This window comes from Rattus norvegicus, chromosome 14, assembly GCF_021556685.1.
Source record: "Rattus norvegicus strain SHRSP/BbbUtx chromosome 14, alternate assembly SHRSP_T2T, whole genome shotgun sequence".
Classification (NCBI taxonomy): domain Eukaryota; kingdom Metazoa; phylum Chordata; class Mammalia; order Rodentia; family Muridae; genus Rattus; species Rattus norvegicus.
Genome location: NC_141547.1, coordinates 4,205,893 through 4,221,757, shown reverse-complemented (window position 1 = coordinate 4,221,757; position 15,865 = coordinate 4,205,893). Strand labels below are relative to the sequence as shown.

The window sequence follows — 15,865 nt, the reverse complement described above, 5'->3', positions numbered from 1 at the left end:
GGTTGCTTCAGCTGGATTTCGGCGTTGAGTGTCTGTCTCGTGGGCTGTCCGTGTCACCTGCTCATAGTCACACATTGTGCTGCAGGGGCCACTTTGCAGTGTGTTTAGTTTCTACCCCTGTAATCAGTGCAAAGACCTTGGCTGTCACAGGGCCTGTTCTTGCGGAACCGCCAGACACCGGGCTCCTAGAGATACAAACTGATTTGCTCTGTTCTCTCCTTTTTACATGTATTTATTTATGTGCACACATGAAGGTCGGTTCTCTCCTCCCACCATGTGGGTCTCTGGGCTCAAGCTCCAGACACCGGGCTTACCAGCAAGGGCCTTTGTCCCCATCACACAGCCCCCAAAAAACTTTGCCTCATTATTAATTTAATTCATCAAAATGTATCATTGATTTCATTCATCAAAACATATTCATTTCATTCACTAGTACTCATTAATTTCATCCATGATACTCTGTGCCTTTTGGTTGCTATTTGTCCTCTGGGCGATTGCTTGTTTTCCATATTTTTCCAGGTTTCTGACCCTCTTTGTGAGCGTGACTTGTCTAATTTAATTCAAGCAGTATCCTGCCTCGTCCCAGACAGGTCGCACCCTGCCTCTTCCTTATCGCACTCCTCAGAGCTGCGTGATGCTTTCACTTGATAGTCTCCCCAGCAGAGCCTGGCAGGACAGCCGCAGGACTCAAGGTCTCCAAGGCAGAGAATGAACGCATGGATGCACTGCTGTCGGGCCTGGTTTGTGTTCTCTCATCTCTAAAGAACGTGGGAATGCTTCCGTGAGAGCCCCGTTACATCAAAGCCAGTTATGTTAATCATGCGTGTAGTGCAGTGCACAACATGGGCGGAGGAGAGGGATAAACAGGAGGACCAGGAATTACTTCCACATTTCTTCTTTCCAACCCTTACACGTCTCTCACAAGTGAAGACCACATCCAGAGCCAGCAGTTTCCTTTAAGGGCGTGTACTGATTCTCGCCACAGTGAAGAAATACAGAGATTAAAAAATGTTGAATGTTCCTTAAATACTCAACGTTGCTATGACCTGTTCCATGTCCTGGCTTTGCTGCTGCTGCTGCTGCTGCTGCTGCTACTTTGTGCCGATTCTTGATGCAGTAAACAAAATCAGCTATTTCGTTCTCCCATAACATGAGCTAAGAATAAAGTCTTGGTCCTGGAGTCGGAGGTTATGTTCTCCAGGCAGAGGAAATGGACATTTATTGGATGTTATTGCTACTTTCTTGGCACTAATGACATTACTAAGAGCTCTTTGGGTAATATAATTTGAAACTATTATTTCTGTCTTTCAGGTCATGCAAGACAAGATCATCTGCCTCCCAAAAAGAGTGCAGCCTGCTCAGAACCACTCTTCCCTCTCCAACGTCTCCCAGACTGTGATCAATACCACCCCGCTGCCCCCACCTAAACCCTCTCCGACCAACCCGGCGACCGTGGAGATGAAGGGACTGAAGACAGACCTGGACCTCCAGCAGTACAGTTTCATCAACCAGATGTGCTACGAGCGAGCCCTCCACTGGTATGCCAAGTACTTCCCGTACCTTGTGCTCATCCACACCCTGGTCTTCATGCTCTGCAGCAACTTCTGGTTCAAGTTCCCTGGATCTAGTTCCAAAATAGAACATTTCATCTCCATCCTGGGGAAGTGCTTCGACTCCCCGTGGACCACTCGGGCTCTCTCCGAGGTGTCTGGCGAGGACTCCGAAGAGAAGGACAATAGGAAGAACAACATGAACAGGTCCAACACCATCCAGTCCGGTCCGGAAGGCAGCCTGGTCAAGTCCCAGTCTCTCAAGTCAATTCCCGAGAAGTTCGTGGTTGACAAATCCACTGCGGGGGCTCTGGACAAGAAGGAAGGTGAACAGGCCAAGGCCTTGTTCGAGAAGGTTAAGAAGTTCAGACTGCACGTGGAGGAAGGTGACATCCTGTATGCCATGTATGTGCGGCAGACTGTGCTTAAGGTCATCAAGTTCCTGATCATCATCGCCTACAACAGTGCTCTGGTTTCCAAAGTCCAGTTCACCGTGGACTGCAATGTGGACATCCAGGACATGACGGGCTATAAGAACTTTTCCTGCAATCACACCATGGCTCATTTGTTCTCCAAACTCTCCTTTTGCTACCTGTGCTTTGTAAGCATCTACGGCCTGACGTGCCTTTATACCTTGTACTGGCTGTTCTACCGTTCTCTGAGGGAGTACTCTTTTGAGTATGTCCGGCAGGAGACTGGAATCGATGACATTCCGGACGTGAAAAATGACTTTGCCTTTATGCTCCATATGATAGACCAGTATGACCCTCTCTATTCCAAGAGGTTTGCGGTGTTCCTCTCTGAGGTCAGCGAGAACAAGTTAAAGCAGCTCAACTTAAATAACGAGTGGACCCCCGACAAGCTGCGGCAGAAGCTGCAGACGAATGCCCACAACCGCCTGGAGCTGCCTCTCATCATGCTGTCTGGCCTCCCAGACACCGTGTTCGAGATCACGGAGTTACAGTCCCTGAAGCTGGAGATCATTAAGAACGTCATGATACCCGCCACCATCGCCCAGCTAGACAACCTTCAGGAGCTCTCCCTCCACCAGTGCTCCGTCAAGATCCACAGTGCGGCACTCTCCTTCCTGAAGGAGAATCTCAAGGTCTTGAGCGTCAAGTTCGATGACATGAGGGAGCTGCCCCCCTGGATGTACGGCCTCCGGAATCTGGAAGAGCTCTATCTGGTTGGCTCTCTGAGTCACGACATCTCCAAAAACGTCACCCTGGAGTCCCTGCGGGACCTCAAAAGCCTTAAAATCCTTTCCATCAAGAGCAACGTCTCCAAGATCCCTCAGGCCGTGGTGGATGTGTCCAGCCACCTCCAGAAGATGTGCATTCACAACGACGGCACCAAGCTGGTAATGCTCAACAACCTGAAGAAGATGACCAACCTGACCGAGCTGGAACTGGTCCACTGCGACCTGGAACGCATTCCCCACGCCGTGTTCAGCCTGCTCAGTCTCCAGGAGCTGGACCTGAAGGAGAACAACCTGAAGTCCATAGAGGAGATCGTGAGTTTCCAGCACTTGAGAAAGCTAACCGTGCTCAAACTGTGGTATAACAGCATCGCTTACATCCCAGAGCACATCAAGAAACTGACCAGCCTGGAGCGACTGTTTTTCAGCCACAATAAGGTAGAAGTGCTTCCCTCCCACCTCTTCCTGTGCAACAAAATCAGATACCTGGACCTGTCCTATAACGACATTCGCTTCATCCCGCCCGAAATCGGGGTTCTGCAAAGTTTACAGTATTTCTCCATCACCTGTAACAAAGTGGAGAGCCTCCCGGATGAACTCTACTTCTGCAAGAAACTTAAAACGTTGAAGATCGGGAAAAACAGCCTCTCTGTACTTTCACCAAAAATTGGAAACTTACTATTTCTTTCCTACTTAGACATCAAAGGCAATCACTTTGAAGTCCTCCCTCCCGAGCTGGGAGACTGCCGGGCTCTGAAACGAGCCGGGCTGGTTGTGGAAGACGCTCTGTTTGAGACTCTGCCCTCAGATGTCCGGGAGCAAATGAAAGCAGACTAACTTATTTTTCATCAAAATATGACTGAAACATGCTTCTACCAAATACAATATAAAGAATTAGGTAGTCCTAATGCCTTTCCTATATTATTTTTTTTCTTTTCCACACCAAGACATGTACACAAAGATCGAGTAAGGAGTATGTATTTTTTAATAAAAGTTTAATTGTATTTTTTCAATATTAATATTTTAAAGTTTTATTTATCCTGGAAGCTGACTCATCTGTTACTGCTTTCTGCCAGCAGGGATGGGTAGTTCCAACTGGCCTTGGGTTTTGCTTGAGAGCTTGAGCTCATTCTTGTAAGAGGAAAGGGATCGTAGGTCGCGTGCATTTTGGCATAGTCTGAATGGGTAGAGATATTCCGCCAACACCACCCTTAGTTCTTTCTACCCGTCAGAGCCCTTGGCGTGTTTCACCGTGTGCACTGAGGCGAGGAGTCTATGCCAGCTGTTTTACTGTGAGCCTCCGCCTTCACGGGTCAGGTGGTGCTACTCTGTAGGAAACCCTAGACTGTGAGCTCACACAAGTGCACTGTCACAGAGTATTACCCTGAGAAATCCCCTGCCTCTGACAGCGTTAATTGTATTATTTCCTAAACAGTTTCAGTTAACCTCGGCCCGGCTTTGTAAGTGGGTGAAGAAAGGAACCCCCTGTGGTTGCCGTCCTTGCGCGCATGCGTGCATTGTTTGCTGTCTAACTGATTCGTGTTTTTACCACCATCCTAAAATATGCCATCAAAAATTAAATACAACCACCGCCACCCCCATCCGCCTCAGTATTGCCATATGGTACTGTTGAACAACCTTGGGGAAATTAGATTTATTTCAATATTCTGGCAGATAATTAAATTTTAAATCATAGAATTAGAAGCCCTGTTTTGAGTAATTTAATCATTTTTGATGCCTTGATATGTGGATGCCTCCGATGGAAAACAATCTTGCTACTAAGGCACTCTGTTAGAAAGCTGATGTATTCCGCACAGACCCCATCCCATCCCCTCCCCGGACCCTGTGCTGAGATATCAGTTCACTTTCTGCCTGCTGAACAAAACAGCCCACTGTATACAGAAGCACAGCCATCAGTTTCCCGCAAGCCTGCCCTCGAGGCCGATGCCAGTGCGGCAAGCATGGGAACTCCTCGGCTGTCTGCTTAAGGATGCACCTCACTTAGAGCTGACTAACCTCTCGGTGTTCTCGCTTAGCAATAGTTCCTGCCTAGTGTCGGGTGAAGCTTTTGTGTGGAGACATGAGTGACACACTCCACCGACTGGCCTAGGGAAAAATTTAACACCGACAGTGGGAAGATGATTTGACTTCCAAAACCCTGTTTTGAAGATCGTTTTCTTGGCCCCCATGACCTTGCCTAGACCTGTTTTTTTGTGACACGTAGACATGGACAAGGCCTGGGAAACACATGGTCCTCCTCGTCTGAGTTAAGACAGAGAGCTGTGAGGGTGTAGCTCAGTGACGAAGCGCTTGTCCAGCGCTGTGCCCGGAGTCTGAGTTTAGTGACCTGGGGGACGGGATTCATGGCGGTGGGTGGAGGAAGAGCAGTGAACAATCGTGCGAGGGGCCAGCCATGTGCAAGCACTTCTGTCTTCTGCTTAAAGTTTCAGTCATGATTTCTTTAAACCTGGAATTAAGATAATAATATTTTGAAATACTATTATGGCTTATATGTCTTATATGAAGAAATATTCAGTTTCAGAATATTAAATCATATGAATCACGTGCCATGTTCAGAAAAGCTCTGTCTTAAAGAACTTACGGGCAGATTGTCTGTTATTGAGCATGGGTAGCCTGTTGTGGAAATGTAAATTGAACCAATGAATGCACTGTGTTGATTGTTAAGACTTGTGGTTATTTCTAACATCACCCTTCCAAGGGGACCTATTAGAGTTAAACACCATAGCTAAACTGAAGTCTTTCTCTGGCATTAACTGAAAATTAACCCATAGGGGTTCCTAACTGAAGCAAATCGCCAATAATTCAGTTTTATCAAGCTTCCAAATAATTTGATTTGTTTTCATAGTGATTGTTTTTTTGCAGGCTCACTCCCAACCTAGGTTGTAAATATCATTCAATAAACCAGAATAATCCCAAGACTAAAAGGGAAATGTTCATAGATCTTTCTATTAGATTTTTATAAAAAAACTTCCAAAGCCTCACAAACTCTGAAGAGTTTGGATTTTCTGACTCCCGTCCTTTTTAACACGGTAAGCTTTTGTTCGCGTTCTCGCTTTCAGTTACTGTCCAGCCTTCCAACAGGAAACTCAGGTACCTGAACTGCTGGCTTCTCTAATGTTCTCTGATCTAACTCAGCACAGAGAGGCTGTCTGCCTCCTCTCTCTGTGTTTTCCAAGTGCTCTTCCTGAGAAGGATCAGCTCTGTCCAACCTCCGACTCACAACAAACTGCTGTATAAATCACAAATGTGCCATCTGTACTCTCAACTCCGGGGCTCGCTTCAAGCTCAAGGTGGCCACGCTGCACAGTGAGGTTTACTAACAGAGTACAGAACAGCCGTCTGGTGGTGCTGTGGTTGGAAGGTCCTAATAGAACCCCACCTAAGGGACCAGCAAGATGGCTCTGTGGGGGAATGGCACTTGCCATCCACCTGAGGTCCTGAGCTTGCTCTCCAGGATCCACACAGTGGAACAGAGAACCAACTCCCATAAGTCATCCTCTGACAGGTGCCACGCCACGAGCCCCTACACAAAACGTGCACAAACCAATTAATGAAAATTTTACACCCAAGAATGTAACACCTCAGAACAGAATTGTGTTTTCTTATTATGTGATTTGATCTCGTTTTGAATATCAGAACTCTCGATGGGATAAAATTTGTGATGTACATGAGGTCCTTTGCATGGCCCACCCAGTCCTTGCCTGGTGTTACAATGAGCTCCAACCGTCTCTGTGGCGTCCTAAACAGCAAGCAAGCCTGCCCTTTCAGGCTCTTTGGAAATGTCCCTGCCCCAAAGATGGTGTTCATTTTAATCATAGGCCCTGCTCTGAAAGGTCTGAAACATGGACTCTTCCTTGGGTTTCCTCAACAAAAGAAGCCCAGTTGTTTTGTTTTGTTTTGTTTTTCCAGTATGCTGGTTTCTGGCTTTAGTTTATCTCACTCTCTAATCCAATTTTCACACCAAATACCTGATCAACAGTATTGGCATTTCATCGATACAAAAAAATCTGTTAGCGCTACTCTTGTGAGTCTTGTTGATGTCATTTCGGTCTTTCAGAGTGTTAGTGAGGACTACATTAAAGAGTTCACACTGGGGCAGAGTCTCAAGAACAGGGCTTCATACCCAAGTGGATAAAAATTGCTACCACTGAGGAGACTTCTGGAAGAGTCTATGGGATGTTTGCACCTTTTCCATTTAGAGACATAGTAAGAAATCCCAGTCTTACCTAGAGCAGCCGTGAGTTTTCAGGTTTATCTCTCAGTCTTCAATGATAATTATTATATCAGCCTCCCACCCCCACCCCCAGCAAGTATCTGCTCCCATTCCCCTTCCCAAAGTCACCCACTAACAAAGATGACATTCTTAGGATTATCTGAGGGAGAGAGAAGAGAGTCTCTGCCCCCAAGGAATTTATATTTTAATCAGAGAGATATAGAACATTGGACAGCTTGACTTACTGACCAGATAGCAGCCACTATGTGTTCAGGGTTTGGTTTGTTTGTTTGTTTGTTTGTTTGTTTGAGCCAGGGTCTTGCTTTTTAACCCAGGCTGACCTTAAACTTGAGAGCCTCTTGCCTTGGCTTCCTGGACACTGGATTACAAGTGTTTACTGCACACCTGGCCCGAGTGGTTTCTAGTGCATTCGTTTTTGTGTCTTCATTCCCCTGCGACTCAGCTCTTTGGGGTTGACGCCCCACGCCTTACGTGCTTGCTCGTGTTCGGTTCGCGTCTGTTTGCTATGTTCATGTGCATTCAGATGGTCGAGGGCTGGCAAACTTCTTGGACTGCCGAGAGAAAGGACTGATGGTTGGTTTGTCAGAATACATGTTCATGAAAGGAAACCTTGTCTTAATGTTACTTCGCTATGTAGTGTACAGGAACAAAAATAAATAAAGTTGTTTTTGTAACGTAACTCGGGGATCCATCCTTTCTTACTTATGCTTAGAAATCATGCATCTTTTTTTTTTTTTTTTTTTTTTTGCTAAGCCATTACCAAGGTTCTCTGGGCTGCGGGAAATAGGTTCAGTCACCCTTTACCATTGGAGTTAGTTTTTATCATTGTAACGAATTGTTTCCTTCCTGGATTCACTGCCCCGCATCTCCCTGAGGTGTCCCTGGAGTCCATTTGTGTAATTACTGAGTTAATGTATAATCCCAAGGACAGTTTTTGTACCTTTGCCAAATCACATTGTACAATGGCCGTCCAACTCAACCTTCATTACATATCCTTATGACAATAGCGGGAATTAAAGGACTAAGAACTATTCTCTGCAGGCAGGGAGGGGTCCTCTAACTCAGCAGTTCTCAGCCCGTGGGTCTCCGATCTTTTGGCAACCTCTATCTCCAAAACTATTTACGTTACAGTTCACAACAGCAGCAGAATTGCCGTTATGACGTAGCAATGAAATTAATTCTATGGTCGGGGGTCACCACAACATGAGGGACTGTACTAAAGGGTCGCAGCATTAGCAAGGTTGAGAAACACTGCCCCAAGTAAACATACCCCACAGAACACACTACTAGACAATCTTACGTACTGTTGCATGGGCGTAAAAATACTGTGACTAGTATTACGGTCAAAGCTAAGCTGTCACCACACGTACTTTCTACGTAGAATTATGTTGCTGGTAATCACGTTTGGGAAAGGATGATTGTGATGAGGAAGGACAGGGTGTGTGGGAGCTGAAAGAGTTATGTTTCAGAAACAGACGTAACTCTGAGACCACTTTAGGAGGCAAAACGGAAGAGTGTAGATTGAATATGGTATGGCTTTTTCAGCCGTGCACTCGTGAAAAAGATGGCCAGCATCTGCCCTCCTCTGTTCCATCATCTTCCAGAACTTTCTTTCACATGGAATATCCAGATAAGCTGAGGCTAAGCAAATAACATGGTTTGTCACAATTGTAGAGTAATCTTAAAACGTTTATGTCGGCGGGGCCTCTCTGTGAAAGTTTGTAGCAGAAAACCGATTTGTTCGGAAGCAGAAGGCTGTTTTGATCAGCTTTCTCCAGGGCCCCTACTCTGAGGTGTGACTCAGAACTTTTCCGGGTAGTAGCACTGGGACCCTCAACAACAGAGGCAGCCTGGCAATGGGCCTCATTGTTTACACATCAAGGAACAGCAGGATGTTGGTGGCCCTTGAATCTGTGCATCCACACCAAAAATGAAAGTTAGATTTTTCAACTTCGGTCACAACTCCATCGGCACACCTGCCTGCATGAATGTTTCAGTCTAAGAAAGGTTGAGGAAACAATAGTATCAAATGGTATAGTAAACGCTACCAGAGGAGTTAAATAGCTAATTTAACTAAATAAGCGTTGGGCATGGGTTGAGGGAACTGCGGCTGCCACTTGCTACTAGGTGATCTCCTGATACTTAGATGAAAACGAGTCTCCAGCACAGTAAACCAGCTAGAGAAGATCACATAATCTGAGAAACTTCTACTCACCACTCCAGTTTTAGATCTGATCAAGATTCTATATCAAAAATGAAAGTCCAATAAACAAGTAAGATAAAGCTATAAAATTAAAAAGCTGGGCATGACGGTTCATACCTCTAAACTCAGCAGTCAGAAAAGAGAGGCAGGAGGATGTCAAGTTTGAAACCAGCCTGAGCTATATAGCAAAACCTTGTCTCAAAAAAAAAAACAAAATCACCTAAAAGGAACTCTAAAAGCTTTGTGATGTCAGTTACGATTTTCAGCAGCACTGGCTACACTGCCCGGGACAGTTACCGGACTCACCTCAAAGTGGTTTTACACTCTTTGAAGTCCACATATTTCCGGTGTACAGAGAGAGAAAGAAAAAGTACAAAAATGTATCCAATACTCTGTAACTGCTTGGGTGACCAGGAATGGATACAAATGAACTGGCCGGAGCCTATGGAACCTGAGATACATTTTTAAGGGGTTTAAGACTTATTTAAATTTCTTTCTAACAATTTAAATCTGCACAGTCAATTGGGCCGCTCTTGGCTTACTGAGGTGATTTCCACACTGGAGGTCCAGGGGGTGCAGAAACCAAACCTAAAGCTACCTGAGGCGGCTGCTGGTGGTCACCATCACAACTCCTACCTGGTGGGCTCCTTGACAAATCCATCAGTTCTGCTCCCTCAGCCAAGAGGCCTGAATGGTCCTCTATCTAAAATGGCCACCCGTCCTGCTCAAGCTCCCTCTCCAGTGAGGTTCTTAAAGCTGCCACAGAAAAGGAACACAAACTAGGAAGCAGAAATAGAGAGAGCCTAAATCGGGGGTTTCCATCCGGTCCCTTCACTCGGAGATTGGGGAACCCCTCGGAAGAAGGGGTGGAAAGATTGTAGGAGTCAGAGGGGATGGAGGACACCAGGAGAACTCAACCCACTGAACCAAACTAAGCAGGGCTCCGGTGGGCTCCCAGAGATTGAAAGTCTGCCTGTATCGCCCCACACCTACACCCACCCCACCCCACCCCCAGCCTTAAGCTCAGCTTTAAACTCCTGACTTAGCTTTCTAACTTCAGGGGCTATGGGGAAGAGCACTACCACTCCCAGCTTTTCAGTTCTGCATGGGAGCATTGGCAACCCGGATGTGTTTCTGAGGGTTGTGAGGGTGTGGTGCTTTGCAAGAAGCCCTTGGTGACCCTTGACCCATAAATGTGTCATTCTGGGGTCTCTACTTCCTCTTTCCTATGGCTTCTATAGGCATCAACATCCATGTCCAAATGTTCCCTTTCTGCAAGGATATATTGTACTAATGTCCTTTCTGTGAAATATGCCCAACAAAAGCATCCCAGGGGCCAGGCATGCTGAAAATTCTAGCACTCTGGAAGCAGTGCTTTATGTAGTCTACACAGAGAGTTCCAGACCTACTAGGGTTACATAATGAGATGCTAGATTAAAAAGATAGATTAATTAATTTTTTAAAATAGACTAAGAGGAAAAGTGTTTATCTTAGCTCATGACTCCAGGTAGGCAGTAGGAACTTAAAACAGTCATGTCACATCCATGCTCAAGAACAGAGAGAAGTCACTCCACAGATGATGCCCAACAGCTTGCTTTGTTCTCTTACACAGTTCCTGACCTTCTGCCTAGGGAATTGTGCTTCACATAGTGGACTGAGTCTCCCCACATTAACTAAGGTAATCAAGACAATCCCCTACAGGCATACCCACAGGCCAATCTGATATAAGCCATCCCTCACTGGGAATTACTTCGCCAGTGACTCTCTATGAAGTCTGCTTGACAATAAAATTAAGCGTCACACATGATGGTATAAGATTTCTGCAAACACTGTTCTCATATAGGATCTTAGACTAGATCTCCACCCTTTCTGGTAAGGAAAGCCTAGGCTTCAACACCTGGGAGATGCACAGACGAAAACTGAATCTATGAAACCGGGTAAGATACTTTTCTATATAGACAAATCTATCCTGATCTGGGCTTATTAGGAACAGAAGTTAGATCCTTGAAGATTGGCTGATCCAAATGTTTTCAAGCAGTGTTATGGCTCTACAAAGTATATACCACTTTCGGTTCTGGCATCAGACCCAGAAGCTCACAACAGCCTGTAACACCAATTCAAAGGGATCTGACTCTCTCTTCTGGCCTTCTTAGGCAACTGTGCTAATGTGCACATATTCCTACACAGTTACACACAGTTAAAAGATAAAAATAGGGACTAGAAAGATAGCGCAGTGGTTAAGAGCATTGGCTGCTCTTCTAGAGGACCCAGGTTCAATTCTTAGTACCCACAGGGTGGTTCACAACTGTCTAGTAACTCGAGTTCCAGGGGAATCAGACACCCTCAAACGGGCATGCATGTAGGCAAAACACCAATGCATATAAAATACAAATATATAGAGAAATAAGAATAAGTAATAAATCTTATTTTAAGTATAAGGGTCTACCTTTCCACAGAAGTATTTTGGGGTGACTCAGGAGCATCCTGGTTTTATAGCTGTCATAATTAATAGATACTAATGTGTATCTGTTTCCTGACAGTAAGCCAGTCCAAAACTTCACAGCATAAAGAAACTATTTTATGACCCTCATACTCAGTCAGTAAGAACTTTGGACAAAATTTAAAGCTCTCAGTGATAGCTCCTTGGCTGGTGGCACTCAGAATCACACAGAGGTATCTTTATCCTGTGTCTGGCATTTGCCTCTATTTCCAAGCTGAAACCCTGCCTTGGACAACCAGCCAGAACAAGCCTCTTCACGCAGCCTGGGCATCTTCCCAGCATGGCAGCGTCAGTGTGTGAAACATCTTCTGATAGTGTAGGGCTCCAAAGTGATGTCTGAGCACAGGAGGGAAGCCAGACTGCCTTTTATGGAAGGTCTTGAAAATCACTCACGTCACTCCCGCTGTGCTGTGTAGGTGGAATCACCCGGGACCTTGTTCAGCTTTGGACAGCTGCACAGAAAACGTAGACCCCCCCCCACCTTTCTGTTAAGTGTCAGAGGGGGAAAGAGAGAGAGAACTGAAAACATATATGACTATAAGTACACTGTCCTAGTCTCATCTCCTAGGGCCATAATCAAATACTCTAATGAAAAGAAATTTAGAAAGGAAGTGAATTTATTTCAGCTCACAATTTCCTGTTACAGACCATCAGTGGGCAGAGCTTGGGGGAGCTAATCGCACAGTCAAACCCAGGGGGGGTGGAGAGAGAGAGACAGAGAGAGAGAGAGAGAGAGAGAGAGAGAGAGAGAGAGAGAGAGAGAGAGAATGCATGCCTACTTGTGTTTAGTCTGGTCTTTATATGCACAGATACAATGTAGGATTCTCCCTGCCCCTGGACTGATGCCACCCACAGTGGCTTGGACTTCCCACCCCAGTGTCTGAAATTAAGGCCACCTAACATACCCATAGGCCAACCTAGTAGAGACAGTTCCTCTTTGGGACCTTCTTCTCAGGTAATTCCATATTACATCAAGTTGACAATCGATACTAACCATCACAAATACACATATATACATACAGAAGACATGGTGGCCGACTGTGAAATACAAATTCTGTCACTGTCACAGTCTCACCTCAACCTTTCCTATCATAGATGGAGCAACACTTCTACAATGTTCCATGTGTGAAGGCCCTACCCTGATGTTACTATCATTTACAAATGAGAGGTCTGATACAATGTTCCATGTGTGAAGACCCTACCTTGATGTTACTCTCATTTATAGATGAGAGGTCTGATACAGTGTTTCATGCATGAGGCCCCTACCTTAATGTTACTATCATTTACAGATGAGAGGTCTGATACAATGTTTCATGCATGAGGCCCCTACCTTAATGTTACTATCATTTACAGATGAGAGGTCTGAGGTCCACAGAGGACGAGTTCCGTTCATTACACTGATTATTATAGAAAACAAGAAAATTGAGGAAGCCATTTTTTTCTATACCCTTTTTCTTTTTTCAAGGTAGGATATCTTGAAAAGTGTACATTGGAGAAAACTGTTGTTCTTTTTTCATTAAATCTCATTTTTAAGGATTTTTATTTTTAAAGTGTGTGTGTGTGTGTGTGTGTGTGTGTGTGTGTGTGTGTGTGTGTGTGTATTACATATGAGTGTAGTGCCCCGAGCGGCTAGCAGAGGAAGTTGGACCCCCTGAAGCTTCAGCTATAGGATTTTGTAGGGCACTTGACATGAGTGCTGGGAACCAAACTCAGGCCTTCTTACAGTATGTTCTCTTGACCACTGAGCCATCTCTCCAGTCCCTTACATTATTTTTTCCTTTTTGGTTTTTCGAGACAAGGGTTTCTCTGAGTAACTCTGGCTTCCTGAAGCTCAATCTGTACACAAGGCTCACCTCAGAGATCCCCCTGTCTCTGCCTCCTGAGTGCTGGAACTGAAGGTGTGTGCCACCACCACCTGCCTCAGCCCCTCACATTTTTAAAATCTTCTTTATGAAGGGTTCCAGCTAGCACTTTCACAAATTTCATGTAAGCCCAAAATATCCAGTATCATTCAGAATTGTATACATTGTACATACATGCACATATCCCTGGAACTTACACAAATTACTAAGAGAAAAGTCAGCATTGGTTTCCATGGTTAGAAGAAGAGGAGAGACTGGGTAACAGTGACGAAGCCCGTTAGCTTCTTTCTATCCTAATCCAATGCAAGAGGCTGTACAGAGCCCTCGCCCCCTGCCCCCTCCCTGGCCTGACTTCAGTGAAGCTGACAACCCTCCACAGTGACTGAGACAGGCAGTGCAAGCCTTGAAGGCACGGATCCCATCCACTGGCCTTTCCAGTGGGCCCACACCCTTCCAGCTCAGTAGGAACATTTGAGGCTTGTAAACGTTTTCTAGGAAACAATTACTCATGAGCAAAGGGACCAGAAAAAGTCCCAGAGATGATCTCCAGCACGAAATTTAAAGATGACTCGCAGCAGGCAGCCTGCCGAATTATGGCTGACAGAAACTAGGATTACGTAATGCCACTGGAAGAGCTGCCTAATGCCTCCAGCCTACAAATCTTCAAAGCAGCTCTCTCAGGGTTCCCCTCAGTCATGTTCACGCTTGTAAAAGTTCACCAACATATCCGGCTCAAACTTTAGTCAACAGCATGTCATCTAGTGTAAGGTGGCATGGACTGTGTCAGCTGGTCTACAGGTCCCTTAAGATTCAGAGGAAATTAAATTCTTCCTACCCCCATACCACACACACCCTTAATGCTCCTCCCCTTCCTCGAGATGTGGAAATTCCCGGTATGCTCCTCTTTTCAGGCCACTAACTATGCCCATTTCCACAGAGATCTCGAGTTCATTGGCTCCTTATTCTGCAGGCTCCAGCCCTGGTCTAACGTTTTGATCTCTTTCTAGCCCAACGAAGGCAAGTCATTGCACCTCAGGCTACTGTACATTTCAGGGACTGGTGACCGTTTGGATGGATGTCAGGGTGGGCACGAGAGGAATGCAAACCCTTTAGTACCACATGTTGTGATGGAAGTCCTGTCCCTCCCACCTTCTTGTTTCCCTCTCCCTCAGATCCACATCTCCTGCTCTTCTTCACTTCCATGGGCAGAGTTAACGTTCTCCCTTTCCTGACCTCTCACTAGTCAGGTCCCCACTCTCCCTTACTCTTGTCACGTTAGCAGCTTATCAAACATTTTTTGTTTAGTCTTCTCAAGCAGAGTCTAGCTAAGTTACTCAAGCTGGTCTTGAACTTGTGGATGTCGTCGGGCAACTATAAGAAAAGACTGCTCGGACATGGGCTTAAGCCAATAGAAAGTCTTGATTAGCTGGCTGGCTGTCACACTGGGTGCTCAGGATCTCCATCCAGCACCGAACCTTCCCCAGTGTGAGCTTTTAAGCATAAAAACCTTGTTCTGGGTTGACTTATTTCTGTTAACAAGAATAGTTAGCCAGAAGCAGAACTACAAAAGACAAAACAAAACAAAACAAAACAAAACCAAGGTTAGTACATTTACTGTGTTTGTTTGTTTGTTTGTTTGTCTGTTTGTTTGTTTGTTTGTTGTTGATCGGGCAGTGCTCAGTCTGTGTGCTGAGTTTATAGCCTGGATGGCACGCCCATCATGGAGTCGGTTGTGCTAAGATCTGGTGCCCTGTTACTTGGGCTTGTGAGATCTTGCCTCCTGGGAGCTGAACTTCAAAAGCTTATCATTATGTCGACCTTCGTAGATACTTCCTCCTCCCAAGGGGATCTGGTATCTGCTTTGTGACTGGCCCTCCGTATCCCTGCCTGACCTGCACCTCCTCCTTCTCTCCTGTCTTCTCAGAGCTCCCCTTCCTTTCCTGTCGTCCAAAGTCAAGAGCTTAGATTTCCCACTCCATCTCCAGTGCCCCTTTGTCCTCCCCAGTCTCAGTGCCCTGGCTGCCCAGCATGGCTGTTAGCGTGCAGGCCTTCCTAGGGTGACTTGCAGGTTTCTGCCCCTGCTGCCACCTCTTTCCTCCCTCCTACTCTTCCTGTTCTTCTGGACATTTCTATGAATCCTGTCACCTCAAGCTTAAGGAGCGGAAAACAAATATCATAAACACACGTGTTGTCAGTGCAACGGCATCAGAACCACCTCGCTACACACAGTTCAAGCTCCCTCCCTGTCAGGCCTCTCTCTCTCTTCTCCCCTCTCCAGACTAGGTTCACAAACACAT

At 45.8% G+C, this 15,865-nt stretch overlaps 1 protein-coding gene across 4 annotated transcripts in view; it reads left to right on the top strand.

The window, feature by feature from the left end:
- The window catches only part of Lrrc8c (leucine rich repeat containing 8 VRAC subunit C), a 91,259-nt gene extending 83,577 nt beyond the window's left edge, over positions 1-7,682 (top strand). For 3 of the 4 annotated variants that reach the window (XM_087582394.1, XM_087582391.1, XM_087582393.1), the window contains one exon: positions 1,312-7,682. In XM_087582394.1, the coding sequence (XP_087438520.1) occupies positions 1,315-3,585 (2,271 nt within the window). In that variant the 5' untranslated portion in view covers positions 1,312-1,314 and the 3' untranslated portion in view covers positions 3,586-7,682. 4 annotated transcript variants of the gene reach the window in all.
- Positions 7,683-15,865: the final 8,183 nt, after the last annotated feature.